The 15,992-nt window shown below is 51.5% G+C and overlaps 1 protein-coding gene across 1 annotated transcript in view; it reads left to right on the top strand.

Moving 5' to 3' along the window:
• CCDC33 (coiled-coil domain containing 33) overlaps positions 1–15,992 on the top strand; it is a 69,570-nt gene that overhangs the window by 10,228 nt on the left and 43,350 nt on the right. Inside the window, exon 7 of the mRNA XM_059691703.1 lies at positions 11,638–11,832. Coding sequence (XP_059547686.1) covers positions 11,638–11,832 — 195 coding nt within the window. The remainder of the gene's footprint in view (positions 1–11,637; positions 11,833–15,992) is intronic.

Genomic DNA, 15,992 nt, shown 5'->3' with positions numbered 1-15,992 from the left:
AGCTCCTCGCCTCATTCAGGTCGTCAGCAGAATCCAGTCCTGGCAGTTGTAGGACGGAGGTCCCTGTTTCCTTGCTGGCTGTCAGCCCAGGGCCTCTCTCAGCTCCTGAAGGCTGCCCACATTCTTTCTTACCATGGCCTCCTCCATCTTCAAGCCAGCAGCATGCTAAATCCCCCTCAAACTCCCAAACTCTGGATTCTTCTCCTGTCAGCAGCCAACGAAAATGTTCTGCTTTTCAAGGGGTCATGTGAAAAGGTTATGCCCACTCTGATAACGTTCCCATCTTACGGTGCACTGTGCCGTATAACATAAGCACAAGAGTGACAGCTCAGCATGCTCACAGGTTCCAGGAATTAGGGTGTGGCCTCTTGAGGGCCCATTGTAGGGATGCTGCTACCACAGCTGGGTTGGTCCAAGTGGAAAAATACCAGGGGCTGAGCCCTGCCTGACGGATGAGTCCCTTCCTCTCTAGCCAATGATGCCTGGGCTCTGAGTCCAGATTGGCTCCATCATTTGGCCCCAGTGCACCTTGCAGTCACCTGCTGGAATTTTTCCACTGTCCCTTCTGGGGTATAACCAGGAATGTGCCAGCCTACAGGTGCCTCCCCATAAGGCCTCTGGTGCGTGTCTGAGACCTCCCATCAGCATGCCCTGCTGTGCAATGTTCTGCATTGCCTTCTAGAGCATCCTCTAATTCCTGTGAGAGAGCTTGTTAGGTAACTGACATACCCGCTACCAAACCGGGACCCAGAAGGTACTGAGAGGGGAGAACACAGAAGCAGCAAAAGACACCAAGAAAGGGGAAGGACAGTCCTTGGAGAAAAATGTCACAGATTACCCAAATTAGAGCTCAGCGCTCCATGCCTTCTTCTCAGGGTCTAGAGTCTGCCAAGGGCCACTGCCAGCCCTTTCCTCACCTCCCCCTACCTCCTGCCCTCGCTGGGGCAAGTGTGCTCCGAGGACCCAAAGGAGCATCAAGCAATCAAGGCGCTGGGGGATCCAGACAGGCAACAGGCAGGTGTGTAGGACACTTTCCCAGTTGCCCAGGGGCTGGGCACAAAGATCTTGGTGATGAATTATTCACCGGAGCTGTGCTAACTGCAGAATTAATCCCTTTCCTTCCAGCTGGCGACCTCACTAAATTATCCCTCCAAGTCATGCGGGAAAACGCTGTGAATTCATTGAGCTGCTGAGTGTTTTGATCTGGGCCTTGTGATTTTAGCTTTCCCTGCCCCCACTCCTCCTCCCCCTGAAGGTGGGTAAAACCTTTCAGTAATGGATTTCTGAGAAGAAAGGAGAAGAAAGAGGGTGGAGATCGGGTGTGTACCAGGAAAAATAATACTAGAGGAAATTCAGATTCTACAGCCAAGAATTCATTCACACAGTTCCACACATATACACTCACACAATAGCATTCAAATAACCACACAGTCACATGTGCACAAAGGCACACACACACACCTTTGCCAGGGTGTCCACATTTAATACATATATGCATGCTCATACACACATGCAAACTGACACACATAGGACTGTATGCCTTCATCTCTGCGTTCCAGCCTGTGGGACCAGAACCATTGACTCTTCCACCATTTAAATCAAACACGTTCCAAAGCCATCCCTGCAGGCTGGCAGTCCTAGAGCACATGTGACACTCCAGCTGCAGGGGCTTGTGATAATGGGCTCCTCAGAGCCCCGTGTCCATGTGGCGAACAACTCTGCCTTAGGTGCAGCTCCTCGCTCATGGTCAGATGTGCTGTGGAGAGGAAATAACTCAGGAAAAATAAATATGCCTGCCTTCCTGCGTGAGGACACAGCCTGCTTTCCTGGGAGCCTCCACAGGATAGCACAGACCATCCTGGTTAATTGACATTTTGGTGAACACAGTCCCCCCACCCACTGCTCCCATTCTCAAAGTTCTAGGAACAAGTGCACTGTGGACTATTCCAAGTTAGGCACACTCAGCAGCCTGCCCTGGACAGGCATCTCCTTGACAACATCTACTATGCGTGGCCAGCCCAGCTTCTCCTCTTGCTCTGCCTTGACCAGGAACTCACTACCTCTAGAAGCAACCCATGCCATGGCTCAGTAGCTACAACTGATAAAAACACTCAACCCCCACTGAGCCCACCCTGCCTCCAAGGGCCCTCCCTCTGCCCCAGGCTCCTGACTCTGCCCTCTGGGGCTGCAGAGCAATGCCAGCGAGCCTCATGCACCGGTCGAGAGACACTGGGACGTGGTCAGCCACCCAGCATGCTGGTGGGCAGACTAGCCGACCAAGCCAGCCATTTCAGTGAATGGCAAGAACGGGTGGTCTCCTGGTTTGGGATGTTGTGCCTGAAGCGGGTTGTGTTGGTGATTGATTAAGCTTTTCCCTCCAGTGGGGCTTCTCGAGGGGACCTGCTGCTTCGAGTGATCTGCCTCAAGCCGAACTGTGTATATACATGAGTAGGTGTATAGCTACGCACAGATACAAAGAAAACTTCCCTTATTGCACATTCTGTGGGGGTTGGCCTTGGAGGCCCACTGTGCTCTAAGAACCCCTGAGCTTATGGCTGCTCCCCATATACACACACAAATAAGCCTCTGGTCTCCTCCACTCCCTCGCTGATGTTGGCCTCTTCCCTTTGAAGAGTGGGATCTGCTCCTCCGAGAGTCTATGCTTCTCCAGGCTACGCAGCCTCCTCTTTTAATGAACTGGCTTCAAATTCCCGCAGACTCCTGGGTGCCCGCCAGTTCACAGACATCCTCTTCGGGTGAGGCCCACCCTGACCAGGTTTTCCAGGCCCAGCCGTGTGCACTGGGGCCTGGTGCGCACATTAGTGCTCGCTGTGTGGTCTCAGCCTCCCATGAGGTAGGACAAGTCCATGCAGTCATTGGGTCCCCTCTTAGGGCTGGGGTTTGGGATCCAGAGTCTTGTCCAGGCCGGGTGCCAGGGCACCAGGCAGAGGTAGCCCACAGCCCTGGGAGATGCTGGCAGGACTTGAAACCCACAGGCTCCCATGGATTTGGGTACAGGGGGACACACTTGAGGAAAGGAGGAATCTGCTGCCACCCCTTGGGGGAAGGGGTGGCTCCCACAGTCAGTCTGCCCTCTCCCTCCCTGATCCGCTCACAGAAAGGGGCAGGTGGGGCTTTGATACCATGCTGCCCTGGTGTTATAATTCAAACCACTGATTACAAAACTATCTCTGGAGACCTGCCCAAAGTGGGGGCATAGGCAGGACATAGGCTGCTGGTTTCCATTGGTGAATTTTCATGAATTTCTTTGAAAAGCGCACATGACAGCCACAGGCTAGTTCTCTGAGAAGCCCCAACGCCAGCTTGCCTCCATACCCTCACAAGCACAGCTGCCTGAAGGCCCAGTGTCCGGGATAGCATAGCCTCCTTGGCTGGTCTGTCATCCCAAGATGCCAGCTCTAAAAATACTACCATAAGGACAACAGTGGATCCAGAGAGAGAGACCCTGTCCCCTCCCACAACCTCACAACATCCCTGCCTATCTTTCCTTCTGCCCCAAACCACTGCAACCCCTATCCTCTCCCTGTTCAGATTCTAGGCTCAAAGGGAGCGGCGAATGGTGGGTAATAGGCAAGAGCCTGTGGTTTTCCAGGGTTCACTATGCCTGAACCCATCCCATTAGTGCTCCATGCCTTGGGGACAAATATTGGTCCCCCCACAGCCTCTTGGTTATCATACAACTCCCCACCTGATGCTCTCCACCTCAGGGAGAGAGTTTGACACTCCCTCCAAACCACAGGGTTCTACAGAATCTACTTGCTCACTTCTTGTGACAGGAAGCTCATTACCTCCCAGGAAGCCCTTTCCAGCATCTGTCAACTCCTTTGTAAACCTCTTCCTTCTGTCTCTCTCCAGTTCCTCTCCCTGACCCCACCTTTTCTTTCCTAAGACCAGCCTCACAGAAGTCAGCTCCCAGGCCCACATCAACTCTACTGCTGCCTGCAAACTTGTTATATCATCTCCAGCCTGACCAGCTCTCTTTCCTCTGACTGATCTTTGTCACACTTGGTTTCTGCTTCTCATCCTCCTGGTCGTCTCCTCTTGACAAGACTCCTCTTAAAACTCCCCTCAAAACATGGGGCTGGATCAACACTGACGGATAGAATAGGACCATTACCCCTTTCTCCAGACACACCCTCCCCTTTGGTACAGCCAAAGTCTGTCATTTATTTTATTACTAACCAGCACTACGGGGTCCATTGAAAGCCTGTGGTCTAGTCTGGCATGTGAGCCATTGTCACAGCACATCTTCACCTCTGCTGCTCTATTTTGACCTTGGGCAGGGTCTCTTCCCTGCCGTACTTCACCTTCTTCATCTCAGCCATTGTCTGGGCTTGCGATCATTCTGGACCCTGACTTTATCATGCGTCACATTTACAGTCCCGCCTCCATCCCCACCCCAACCTTCGTATCATCTGTGGATGCGGTCAGGACACTTTGAGTACTAAACAGTGTGCATCCTTCGAACTGGGTTTGAATCCTGGATCTTCCACTTGATCTTAGAGTTTTGCTTTCCTCATCTAAAGAAGGGGGTTGTGACTCCTACCAGCCAGGAATGTAGTAAAAATTGAGAGGAGGAGCGTGTGTGAGTGCCCAGCACAGGGCTTACAGACCCTTGGCGAGGGGAGTGCTTAGCATTCATTGTGCACGCAGGTTGCTGACAAGCACGCTGAGCTCCTCAGGGATGAGGGCAGGGATCCCGAGGGAGGGGAACCGCGAAGCCCTGCTAACCCGCACTTGTTGCCCGCCCCTCATGACAGCCACCCCCCAGATCACATCCACGAGGACATCAGGAAGCCTGTCACGTGCTGAAGATAAATGTCACCAGCACCACATTGGTCTCACAGCAATTTTTCAGGGAAAAGAAATGGAAAACAGATAGACAATCATCTCTCCAGAGACCAGACTTGCTGGAGCTCCCAGTGTGCCCTGCCCTGCGCGGGGAGCTATGGAGGAGATGAAGAAAGTAAAGACCTGCTTCTTGGCCTTGAGAGCAGTGTGAGCCGGGCTGGACCAAGAGTCATACTGCAGGTTTATCCCAAGTGCCTCACCAACCACGGGCCCTGTGATGCTTTGAGAATGTGGGCCTGTGACTCCCAGCCCATAGATGAAGTATATTGATTCAGGATGCAAGGATAGCTAAGGAAGCTGACCTGCTCTGCTCTCCCATGAGCCCCATGCTTAATTAGTGAATTGAAGAAGGGGGAGGGGAGGAAGAGAGACAGAACAAGAGCTAGACCAAACTTCTCAGAAAGTGGAGTATGTGTTTAGGTTTCTTCCCATGTTAAAGTCAGACTACCACAGCCTACACCAGTGATGGCGAACTATGACACACGTGTCAGAGGTGACACGCGAACTCGTTTTTTTGGTTGATTTTTCTTTGTTAAATGGCATTTAAATATATAAAATAAATATCAAAAATATAAGTCTTTGTTTTACTATGGTTGCAAATATCAAAAAACTTCTATATGTGACATGGCACCAGAGTTAAGTTAGGGTTTTTCAAAATGCTGACACGCCGAGCTCAAAAGGTTCACCATCACTGGCCTAGACCTCCCTTCAGCCAAACCAGGTGCACCCCTGGTCCAGCCAGGGCATTCAGGCATGAATTCAGTAAAGCACCCCCATAGATCAGCAACACCCCTCTTGCTAATTGTTCTAGTTGAGATCGGTGCATTGAGCATCCAAAAGTCAGGAGCTCTGCTTCAGAGCATCTTGGAAATGGACTAGGCAAGAGGCTTCAGGGAGAGGGAGCCACAGTGCAAAGCCGTGGGGGCATGGCAGTGTCTAGAGTGCCAGGGACAGAGGGAGGCTGTGTGGGCAGTGATACTGGAGAGTTAGTTGGGGCCAGAATTTTGGAGGGCCTGGAAGCCAGAATACAGGGTTTAGACTTTGATATACAATGATGAGAAACTAAGGAAGGTCTTTGAGCAGTAATAGGATATGATCTTACCTATATATTGGAAAAGTCTCTCTAATTGTAAATAGGAAGAACCCAGGGATAAAGATTAAATGCAGAAAGACCATGTTTCAGGCTTATAAGAATGATCCCAGAGCCTATCAACTGAGCCATAAATAGGGTTTTATTTAATACTAGAGGCCCGGTGCACGAAAATTCTTGCACTTGGCAGGGGGCAGGAGGGGTGTCCCTCAGCCTGGCCTGTATCCTCTCACAATCCAGGACCCCTCAGGTAGGGTCCCTAGGCCTGGCCTGAGATCAGGGCCTATTGGGGCTTTCCTTCCCCCAGCTGCAGGCAGCTGGCCCACCCCTGCTGCTGCCACTGCTTGCCATCTGTGCAGCTCTGGTCCCCCCTCCCCTGCCTTCTTCTGCAGGCAACAGGTATGGGGTGTGATGGCTTGGCTGGCCTGGGCCTCCCTCTGCGGGGCAATTGCTGGCCGGCTGCACACCTGCCACAGGGTCGCTGCTGGTGGCCTGGGCCTCCCTCTTTCTTTGCTGGGGGGCAGGGCCAACCCTGCAAGGGGCTGTCTGCCTACCTGATTGTCCCTAACCACTTGCCTGCCTACCTAATCACCCCTAACTGCTTGTTGGGGGGTGGGGCCAGCCTGTGAGGGGTTGTTTGCCTACCTGATCGCCCTTAATCACTGGCCTGCCTACCTGATTGCCCCTGACCACTTGCCTGCCTACCTGATCACCCCTAACTGCTGGTCTGCCTGCCTGATCACCCCTAACCACTCTGCCTGCCTGCCTGATCACCCCTAACTGCTGGTCTGCCTGCCTGATCACCCCTAACCACTCTGCCTGCCTGCCTGATCACCCCTAACTGCTTGCTTGGGGGTGGGGCCAGCCCAGTGAGGGGCTGTGGTGGTTCTGGTCTCTGATCGTTCCAGTCGTTACGCTTATGGTGCCTGGCCTTTTATTATATAGGACTAGAGGCCTGATGCATGAAATTCGTGCATGAGTAGACCTTCCTTCCCCTGGCTGCTGGCACCGGCTTCCTGCTGGCACCTGGACTGGGCTTACCTCACAGAGAGAGGCCCCACCACCCACTGCAGCCCACCAGTCAGTGGCCTGGGCCTCCCTCTGTGGGGTGATCATGGGGGATGGCTGGGCCCCGACCAATTGCATCGCACCCGCCTTGGCTGGCCTGCCACAAATGGGTGTCATAGCATGGTCCTGGATGGCCATCCGGATGGTTGTTTGGCTTTTTGGCTGTTCGGTTGAGTTGTATATTATGCTTTTATTATATAGGATTAGAATCCTTGCCAGGATTTTTTTTTTAATCCATATCACTGACTCCTCTCCCCTGATCCCACAACTGGCTTTTAGATTAACCCTCTGACATCATTTACTGAAGAATGAATCATGGCTTGGTTGGCTGACAGACTCAGAGCTTCAAACCCCATGGCAGCTGCAAGGCCATGCAGGATGCCATAAATGAGGCTTGCCATATGCAGGGGAGGCAGCAAGCCCTCCTGGAGGGGGCCTGTTGTCTGAGCCTCGCCTTCAGCTGAAGAGATAAGAACCTACAACTTTAGCAACAGGAAATGACAAAGGAGTGACTGATGGGGAGCCGCCGTACAGGCCTCATTATGGCGTTTGCCAGCAGGCGAGACACCCTTATCATGGAGAAAATTGCATCAGGCCCCCTGAATTACTAGCGATTGGAAGTAGATTTCTTGAGACGCACTTTGTTAGATACCTAATGAGGGGGAGGTGAGGGGATACAGGCGGGCAGAACCCAAAGCTGGCGGGGTGGGGGGAAATGTCTTTGTTAAACAGAATTTGTCAGTTTCCGCTCCAGGCTCCCTGGGGAGGATTCAGGACCAGCTAATTGAATTAAGAGCCGTGCACTCCAGCGGGAAGGCTCTGGGCGGGGTGAGAGGCCCCAGTCCGGTAGGGGGACTTTCAGCAGCAAGGACAGCAGCTGCGACCTGGCTAGTCTGTAATTGCCAGGGCAGGCTGGAACTGTTGCATTTTGCATGATCAGGGTCTGGGGGATGGAGTGGGTAGGAGAGAAGCAGAATATGTAAGTGGAGGAGGGGAAAACAGGTGACCCAAAAAACCTTGAGCTGGTGATGCTCTTGGCCTGGTCTGTCTCAACAGACCCGCCTGCAGGCATCAGTGAGGGCTGTGAGGGCTGGGAGGGCTGGGAGGCATAAGGAAGGGTGTCTTCTCCCCACATGGCACTCGTGATGTGGGGCAGCTGCTGTGGCAGCACGAGGAGTGGTGGCTGGGCTCCGAGTCTGAGCCAGTGCGTGGCGATGCATTGCTCTGAGCTTTCAAAGTAAATCTCCAATTACAACCCTAATGAAGCCGGACATGCTGCAGCCATGGAGCCACAGAGTGAGGGGCCACTTGTCAGCCCCAAGCTGCCTCAATAGGCAGGGTATGACCTGCCAAGTAGAAAAACAAGTAAGCAGGCTTGTGGGGTGGACGAGCAGCCCCCACTCCAACCCCCATAGGGAGGAAATGGGGAGAGCCAAGACAGGTGGGGACTGCATAAGGAAGAATTAGCTCCCAGGCTTCACCCTCTCCCCCTTTTCAGCCTTGCCCCTTCCCCTATCCTCCACCCTGACCCACCACTTCCAGCAGCCTGGCCCCTCCCTGTAGTCGTAAACAAGCTCCTTTCCCATGAGAAACAAGGAGGGGAGGGCACAATCCCCTCCCCAAAATAGGGCAGTTAAAGCTGAGGCGGCTGAGGTAAAGGACCGCTAGGGAGAATGTAGGCACTTTGTGAGGCACTGTGGCCTTCCTGGTGCCAGTTACCTCACATGACAAGAGCAACTGCCTCTGGCCTTGCCTGTGGGGCCTATACTATGTGGAAGTCTAAAGACTTTTCCATAAAAACCACCCACCCACCTTGCCCCCAACCCCCAGGCCACAGTAGATCCTGACAAAGTTGATTGAAAATGGGGCAGGAGACCTGCAGAGGTGGGTGGGGTGGGGAGATGCTGGCATGAAACAGCTGTGGGAGCAGATATAGGCCAGGACCAGCCATGGAGAGGGCAGAGCAGTGCAGAACCCCTGAGTCTGACAGGGGCTATGGGTAGAGCAGCTGAAGGTCAGAAGAGAGTGCAATGGGCAGTATAGACTAGAGTCAATAGATGCTATGCTTTTCAGAACACACCCACCCACCAGAGACTGATGGGGTAAAGGCACTGGACGGGACTGGGGTCAGTCTCATTTTTATTTTATCTTTATAATGAAATGAAGTGAATTGTCCATGACAAACTTCAGATACACATAAAAGTACTGGTGAATGCCCAGTTCCGTAAATGTCAGCTTTTGAGTCACTGAGTTGACCCCTCTGGTGCTGGGGCCACACAGGGTGGATGTCGGGGACAGGCTGTGAGGGACAGGACTTTCTCAGCATTGTGTCCCTGCTTTCAGAACTGATAGGGCACCTCTGGAGACCTCTCCCTTGATTTCATTACTTCTACTTCCTCTTATAACTGGATTAGATGGCAGTCTATGAAATCCAGGACATCAAAATTGGCTTGCTGCCTGGAAATGAGAAGAAATGTCATTAAGGGTCCTGAATCAGCATCTCACCCCAGCCCCAGGGGCCACTTTGTCAATGGGGAGTTAGTCTTTAACCTGGGTGGTTACTCTTTCCTTCATTCTCTTACATCCATCCAGCCATCCATCCATCCATCCAATATGCATTCTGTTGTTCTCTGCATCCATCCAATATGCCATTCTGGTGTTCAGCCGCTCTGAACAGGGGAGAGACATGGAACTTTTTCTATATAAAACAGACAACCCAAAATGCCAAAACCATCTGACTCAGATGCTGCCCTGAGGCCCTGAGCATGTTCAGTGAGGAGCCCCTGAGTGTTTCACCCTCCCTGTACCAGAGCTACTGAGAGGAGCAGGTGAGGGAGGCAGCCAGGCCTAATGCCCAGGGACAAAACAGTCCCAGAAGTCTTGATTTTAACAAGCAGTAGGTGCCATAGTCAGCCCAAGGTCACCCAAGCTTCATTCTTCCCATTCCAAGAGTCTTCATTTAGCTGTTTTCTCCTTGGAAGTATTTATCCTTATATCCAGGGATGGAGGTGGAAGGTGGGGGTGAGGGTGAGGCTAGATTGGACAGGATATACCTCTGTACTTGTGTGACTATCCTTTACTCTACCGACACAAGCCTAAAAAGGCTACATGTTAAGGAATTTCTGTGCACGCAACTTTTTTTTAAAGGACATAAAGGATCTCGGTGGTAAAGTGAAGGGTCTTTGTCCTAATTCATCTGATTCATGAGTGGGCTTTCATATAGAGGACCAGGTTCTCACTTTATTCAGGATCAGACAATCAAGCACTTATAACACTGAACACACCAGTCCTGGTTGGCACTATTTCCATTTTTCTATTTACTTCTAGAACAACACTACAGACCAGCGGTCGCCAACCGGTGGTCTGTGGACCACTAGTGGCCCGTGAGGTCCGAAAGGTTGGCGACAGTTGCTCTAGACAATGCCATATTTGTCTGCTTTTGGCCAAGACAGAATTCCATCAGCTGATGTAGGGTGGAAGTGGATCACCTTTGAGGTCCCTACAAACTTAATACTGCATAATTCTTTGAACAATGGGCACTTTTTATGGCTAACTACAGATTTTCAACCGAGCTTTAAAGTAACCTCTCACCAGAGAGTGCATAGGCATGTCCCTGAGTCCAAGGACCTTAAAGTTTTATTAGAAAAATAAAATGGCAAACAAGCCTGGAGTTAGAGAGCAATGTGAGCAGAGAGAGCCAGCAGTTGGGCTGGAAGAACCCAGAAAAGCTTTGAGCACGTGTGGGCAGAGGCCGTTAGGCTTCCTAGAGGGGCTGGTATTTGAGTGGATCAAATTCTAGACAAGCAGAGAGTGAAAATCATACCAAGAGAGGAGGGGGAGCATAGGAAACAAGACATTAAAGGAGAAAGGGGGGGGGAGAGAGAGAGAGAGAGAGAGAGAGAGACTGTTTAACGGGTGATAAGGGGGAAGAATGACAGAGGAGATGGGATGGAAAACAAGTCTACAGCAAAGGGTGTCACCGAGTGTGGAGATTTTAGAAGCTGTTGTTACTACACTGAGTATGGAAGTCCTAGATGGCATCATTTATTCTTTCAAAAGTGTTTGTTAAGCATCTACAATGAGGCAGACAAGGAATAAACAAGGTCCCTGCTTACATATAACTTACATTCTAGTGTGGAGATTGGAGAAGGGAGGTAGGCAGTAAACAACTAAGCACATTTTTTGAAATTTAATTTTCTGGTAAAGTATATGAACACAGTAAAATGGTGTATAATGTGAAGAGAGAATATATTGGAGGAGGAGTTACTTTTAATAGGATGGGCCTCCACCTCAAAGAGCAGAACTCTCTAAGAGAATCACATTTGGGCTGAGACCTGAGTGAAGAGAAGGGAACAGCCATGTAAAGACCCAGGAGGCTTTCCAGGTAGAGAAAACAGCAGATGCAAAGGCCTAGAGGCAGGAAAGAGCTGGGCTTGTTAGAGAAACATCAAGGACAGTGTGATTAGGGCCCAGTGAGCAAGAGGGCAGGAGGTAGACAGGGGCCAGACATGCAGGGCCTCCTGAGCCATGAGGAGAGGCTTGGGGTGTGGAAAGTGCACTCATGGTAGAGAGGCACAAAGGAATTTCTTTGCACTTTCTCTTCCCAGAGGCCAGAAAACTTCTTAACACCAAACAACAGCAAGGTTCTGCCCACCCTGGACCCTAAGATCTTAGATGAGAAGCTGGGTTCCATCCATGAGTCCTGGTCTAAGGCCACAGTGAGCTCCACCATGAACTCCAGCACATCCATCTGTCAGGAAGCAGAGGGAGAGCCTCAGAGGCCCCAAATGTCCCATGAAATGGTGAGTGTCCCCACACCCCCAGGTCTGGGAGGGCTAGAGCCATGATAGGGGGGATTTGGAAGAGGTTTGACTGCCCCTGTGGCCTGGTTCACTCCTCAGGTGACAAGTAGACCTCCCCTTGGGAGCACTCTGTGAGTGACCCCAAATCTAAACTGTGGAAGGTGTGCATTCTTCATTTTACAGAGTTTCTTTATCTTTTGAATCAAATACCCACATGATTTCTTTTAAAGCAAGCCTTGCAGCACTGTATGAGCTGGTTCCATTTACTCAACTAGTCACCAACTCAGAACATCCTTAGGAGCACGTCACTGGTGGTGGGAAGCCCCTGCGAGATTCGTTTTAGCTTCTAAAATAATGACAGAGGATGGGATGGAAAATAAGTCTACAGCAAAGGGTGTCACCGGCGTGTGGAGATTTTAGAAGCTGTTGTTACTACACTGAGTATGGAAGTCCTAGATGGCATCGTTTGTGCTTTTAAAAGTGTTCATTGAGCATCTAAATGAGGCAGACGAGGGATAAACAAGGTCCCTGCTTACATGTAACTTACATTCTAGCGTGGAGACAGTAAACAACTAAGCACATTTTTTGAAATTTAATTTTCTGGTAAAGTACTATGAACACAGTAAAATGGTATAATGTGAAGAGCGAGTGTATTGGAGGAAGAGTACATCAGAGGCGCCTCAAAGAAAGGAGGACACCATCTTTGATGGTGAGAGCTGGCATGGCTTCCTGTTGCCAGTTGGCCAGATGCTGGGAAAGGGTTGGTGAAGGTGGCCAAGCTGGTGTCTTAATTTGTTGAGGGGTCAGTGCTGGGTGCTAGCCTTTGCTACAGAGAGTTGAAGTCCAGGCTACCAAAAAAACAGTCCACAGTCCCTGAGGGTCCAAGCCAGTGACCATGGATGAATTCAAGTGTGGCTTCCTCCCTTCCTTCACAATGGATCCCAGGGTGAACACTGCTCCAGAAGAGCCTGAGAAAAGGCCCGAGCCAAGGCCACTGGCCAATAGGGAAGCCTTGGGTTTTCTCTTCCAGGCTCTCCCCTCCCTCGGACAGCCTCCGCATCTCCCCCGGGCACTCTGCGCCTTCTGAAAGACTTCCCATTGATGAATAGGGAGGGTTGCTGTCCGCAGGGTCTGTCCCAGGTGCTCCCACATGAAGTGCCCCTGGCACCCCAGTGCAGGCCCCTCCCTGGCAGATGCCAGGGCACTTAGGCTACTTTCTACACTCCTTCCTCTCACCTCTGCCCCTCGGGTAAGCAGTTATCTAACCTGACCTTCCATTTTAGGCATTAGTTGGGTTGTAAATAAAGATTCAAACCTTGTCTTTGGAGACTTTAGACTTGCGGTCACCAATCTTTCAGACCTCATGGACCACGAGTGGTCCACGGACCACCGGTTGGCGACCGCTGCTTAGACGGTATTAATAAATCAATGCCTGCAGTTGGTCTTGATCGTCCCTTAAGAGTTAAACTATAAGAGATGGGACGAGATTGCAGACTGAAAAGTCAAGGTTGGTCATGAGGAAGAACCATTTTTAAGCAAGAGGTTGAGTAACCATTGTGAGTGACAGCAGGGCGGAGGAGAAATAAGTGACCCAAGGGCACTACAATGGATTCTGTGAGGCTCTGAGTGCAAACAAGAGGTTCAGGGATGCCCCATATCCACAGACTGTCAGAGATGTTGTGAGTGGGTCTGGATGGAGAACTAAAGCATGTCTTCTCTGAACACCATGCTAGCACACCCATCAGTCAGTTGGTCTCCCCTTGCTGGGCACCTGGCAAGGCCACAAGCACTGCTGCTGTGGGGTTAGGACCACTCAGCCATCACCATTCAGCCTTTGAACTAAGAGCATACCAGCTCCAGGACCCAGTCCAGGCCTGGCTCCACACAAATGTAGGTAAATGCTTACTGGGCCATGAGCTAGAACCCCTGGCTAGACAGGAAGTACATCAGAAAGAACCTTAGAAAGCCTCTAGTCGGAGCTCCTGGTTTTACGAAGGATGGCGATGAGGACGAGGTGGGACAACCCTGTCAAGGCTCCTGACTCTGTTGCCCAGCATATAGCCAAGTGAATACCAGATGGCTATAGAGGCCCGGATGCCCAGCCCTGGACCCTCAGCCACCTGACACCACTGGGTGCCCCAGACACATAGTATGCAAGGCAATGGGCCTGCCCCTCTCCCTTGCCCATCCCAGCCTATCCCAGGCCCCTATCCTGTTCCCTCCTGTTCCTGACTCAGCTCCATTTCATTTACCCCTGCCTTTCCTCTCTCCTCTCTCCCTTCTTCCCTCTCCCCTCTCTCTTTTCTTCTCCCTTCTTCTTCTTCTTCTTCTTCTTCTTCTTCTTCTTCTTCTTCTTCTTCTTCTTCTTCTTTCTCTCTCTCTCTCTCTCTCTCTCTCTCTCTCTCTCTCTCTCTCTCTCTCTCTCTCCCTTTGTTCTCATTGGGTCCTGAAGACCCAGCCCCCAGCTCCAGCTCTTAATAACTAGCCAGAACCTGGAAGGACCACAGTAGCACCCAGACAAACATTCACAAGGCCAGTACAGCACAGTACAAGCAATAGAACTTGGGTGGGTAGCAATGGAGTACAGGTCCATGAATAATTATGTAGCAATGGGTCACTGTTTCATAGCAACAAAACAAAGTCACACAGTAGTGGGTGCGCTCATACAACCAAGAAGCATAGTGACAAGCAAGAGAACACAATCAGGGAGCAGCGAAGTGCAGCTGCATAGCAACCCAGTGCTTTCACACAGCACTGTGTTACAGGAAGACACAACCACAGGACACAGCAATGAGCAAAGAACATGGCATGTAAGCCACAGAGCTACAGATATCTGACTCTTCCTTAAGTGGAATGAAGAGTCAGATATCTGATTAGCACTCAAACACATCTGGTAGCAATGGCATGGCCACAAGGTATGTGACTCCTGAATGTGTGGTCAGGGAGTAGTCACCAGCAGCAGAGCCTCAGGATGTAGCATTGGGCCCCAGTGACGTGGCAGTGTGGGGAGCTAAGGACTAAACTGCCTCCCTGAGCTCTCAGCCACTTTATCTGGGCTGTGAGCCTCCCAGCATCACCTGACTCCCAGAGTGCATTGGTCTATGTCTAGTCTTATAGCACACTCCCCGCAGCACAAGAAATAATTCCACCTCTGATTCCCTTCAGAGCCTATTGTGGCTAAATGGGAAATTGAATATTTTCTGGAGAAAGAGGCACCTTGGGGGTGGAGAGGGGAGTGCAGGAGACGCAGGCTGTACTCTCTCTCTAGGGAGGAGGCTGTGGATGCTCTCTGCTGCCCCAGGCCTGCCAGTCCTAACCCTGCAGCCCCACCACGCCCTATTGGGGTGCCCTCCCGCTAGTATGCCTTGGATCATCTTCCTTCCAGGACTGCAATACAGGCAATTCTTTCATCTCGAGCTCCCTTCATCCAGGACACTTGGTTTTGAAACAGGTCTTTCATGTACCATTTTGTCAATGTGGCGCAAAGCTCCTGTCCTGACTGGACCATTGGGGTCAGGGTCACATGGTTGTGATCTTGAGTCAAGTGCAGGGCCCAGGCAGAGCTAGAGGAAGCCTTCACTACCCTTCTGAGCAGCCAGGAAGTCTTTTGAAAGAGGTGGGCCTTAAGTGGAATGACGAGTCAGAGTTATCCTGAACATGACAGCTCTCCAAACAGCAACAATTTGCAAGCATCCGCCTTCACCCCTAGACGCCCCCCACCCCCAGCCAACCAGACACTAGGGGAGAGCAGGTAAGATGCGGGACTCCATGCTGTGTGCACAGGCCTGGTTCTGTTCACACAGGGCTTAAAAACACCTGCCCTGTGCCTGATTCCCCAGTCCTCAGCAAGCCTCCCACCAGCCAGAAAGCTCCCATCCCCTGCCAGGTGCCCAGCTGTGTCCAGTTGTGCAGGGAGCAAGGACAGGGGAAGGCAGAGGCAAAGAAGAGGCCGAGGCCCTGAGCCCCGGACGTTCTCCAGCCAGCAGGAGTTGAGCCTGCCCTGAAAGACGGGAGGCAAGACAGTGGCCCAGAGCAGGCGCCCAGTAAATATTTGGTGAGGGACAAATGACAAAGGGGCATGACTGAGACCATGTATCCTCCGGGTGTCACACCTTCCCAGTGTTGTTGGGCACACCTGGCGAGCCCTCAGCACAGAGAGA

Source organism: Myotis daubentonii, chromosome 1, assembly GCF_963259705.1.
Source record: "Myotis daubentonii chromosome 1, mMyoDau2.1, whole genome shotgun sequence".
NCBI lineage: Eukaryota > Metazoa > Chordata > Mammalia > Chiroptera > Vespertilionidae > Myotis > Myotis daubentonii.
The sequence above is the reverse complement of the archived record's forward strand: the minus strand, read 5'-3'. Positions and strand labels throughout refer to the sequence as shown.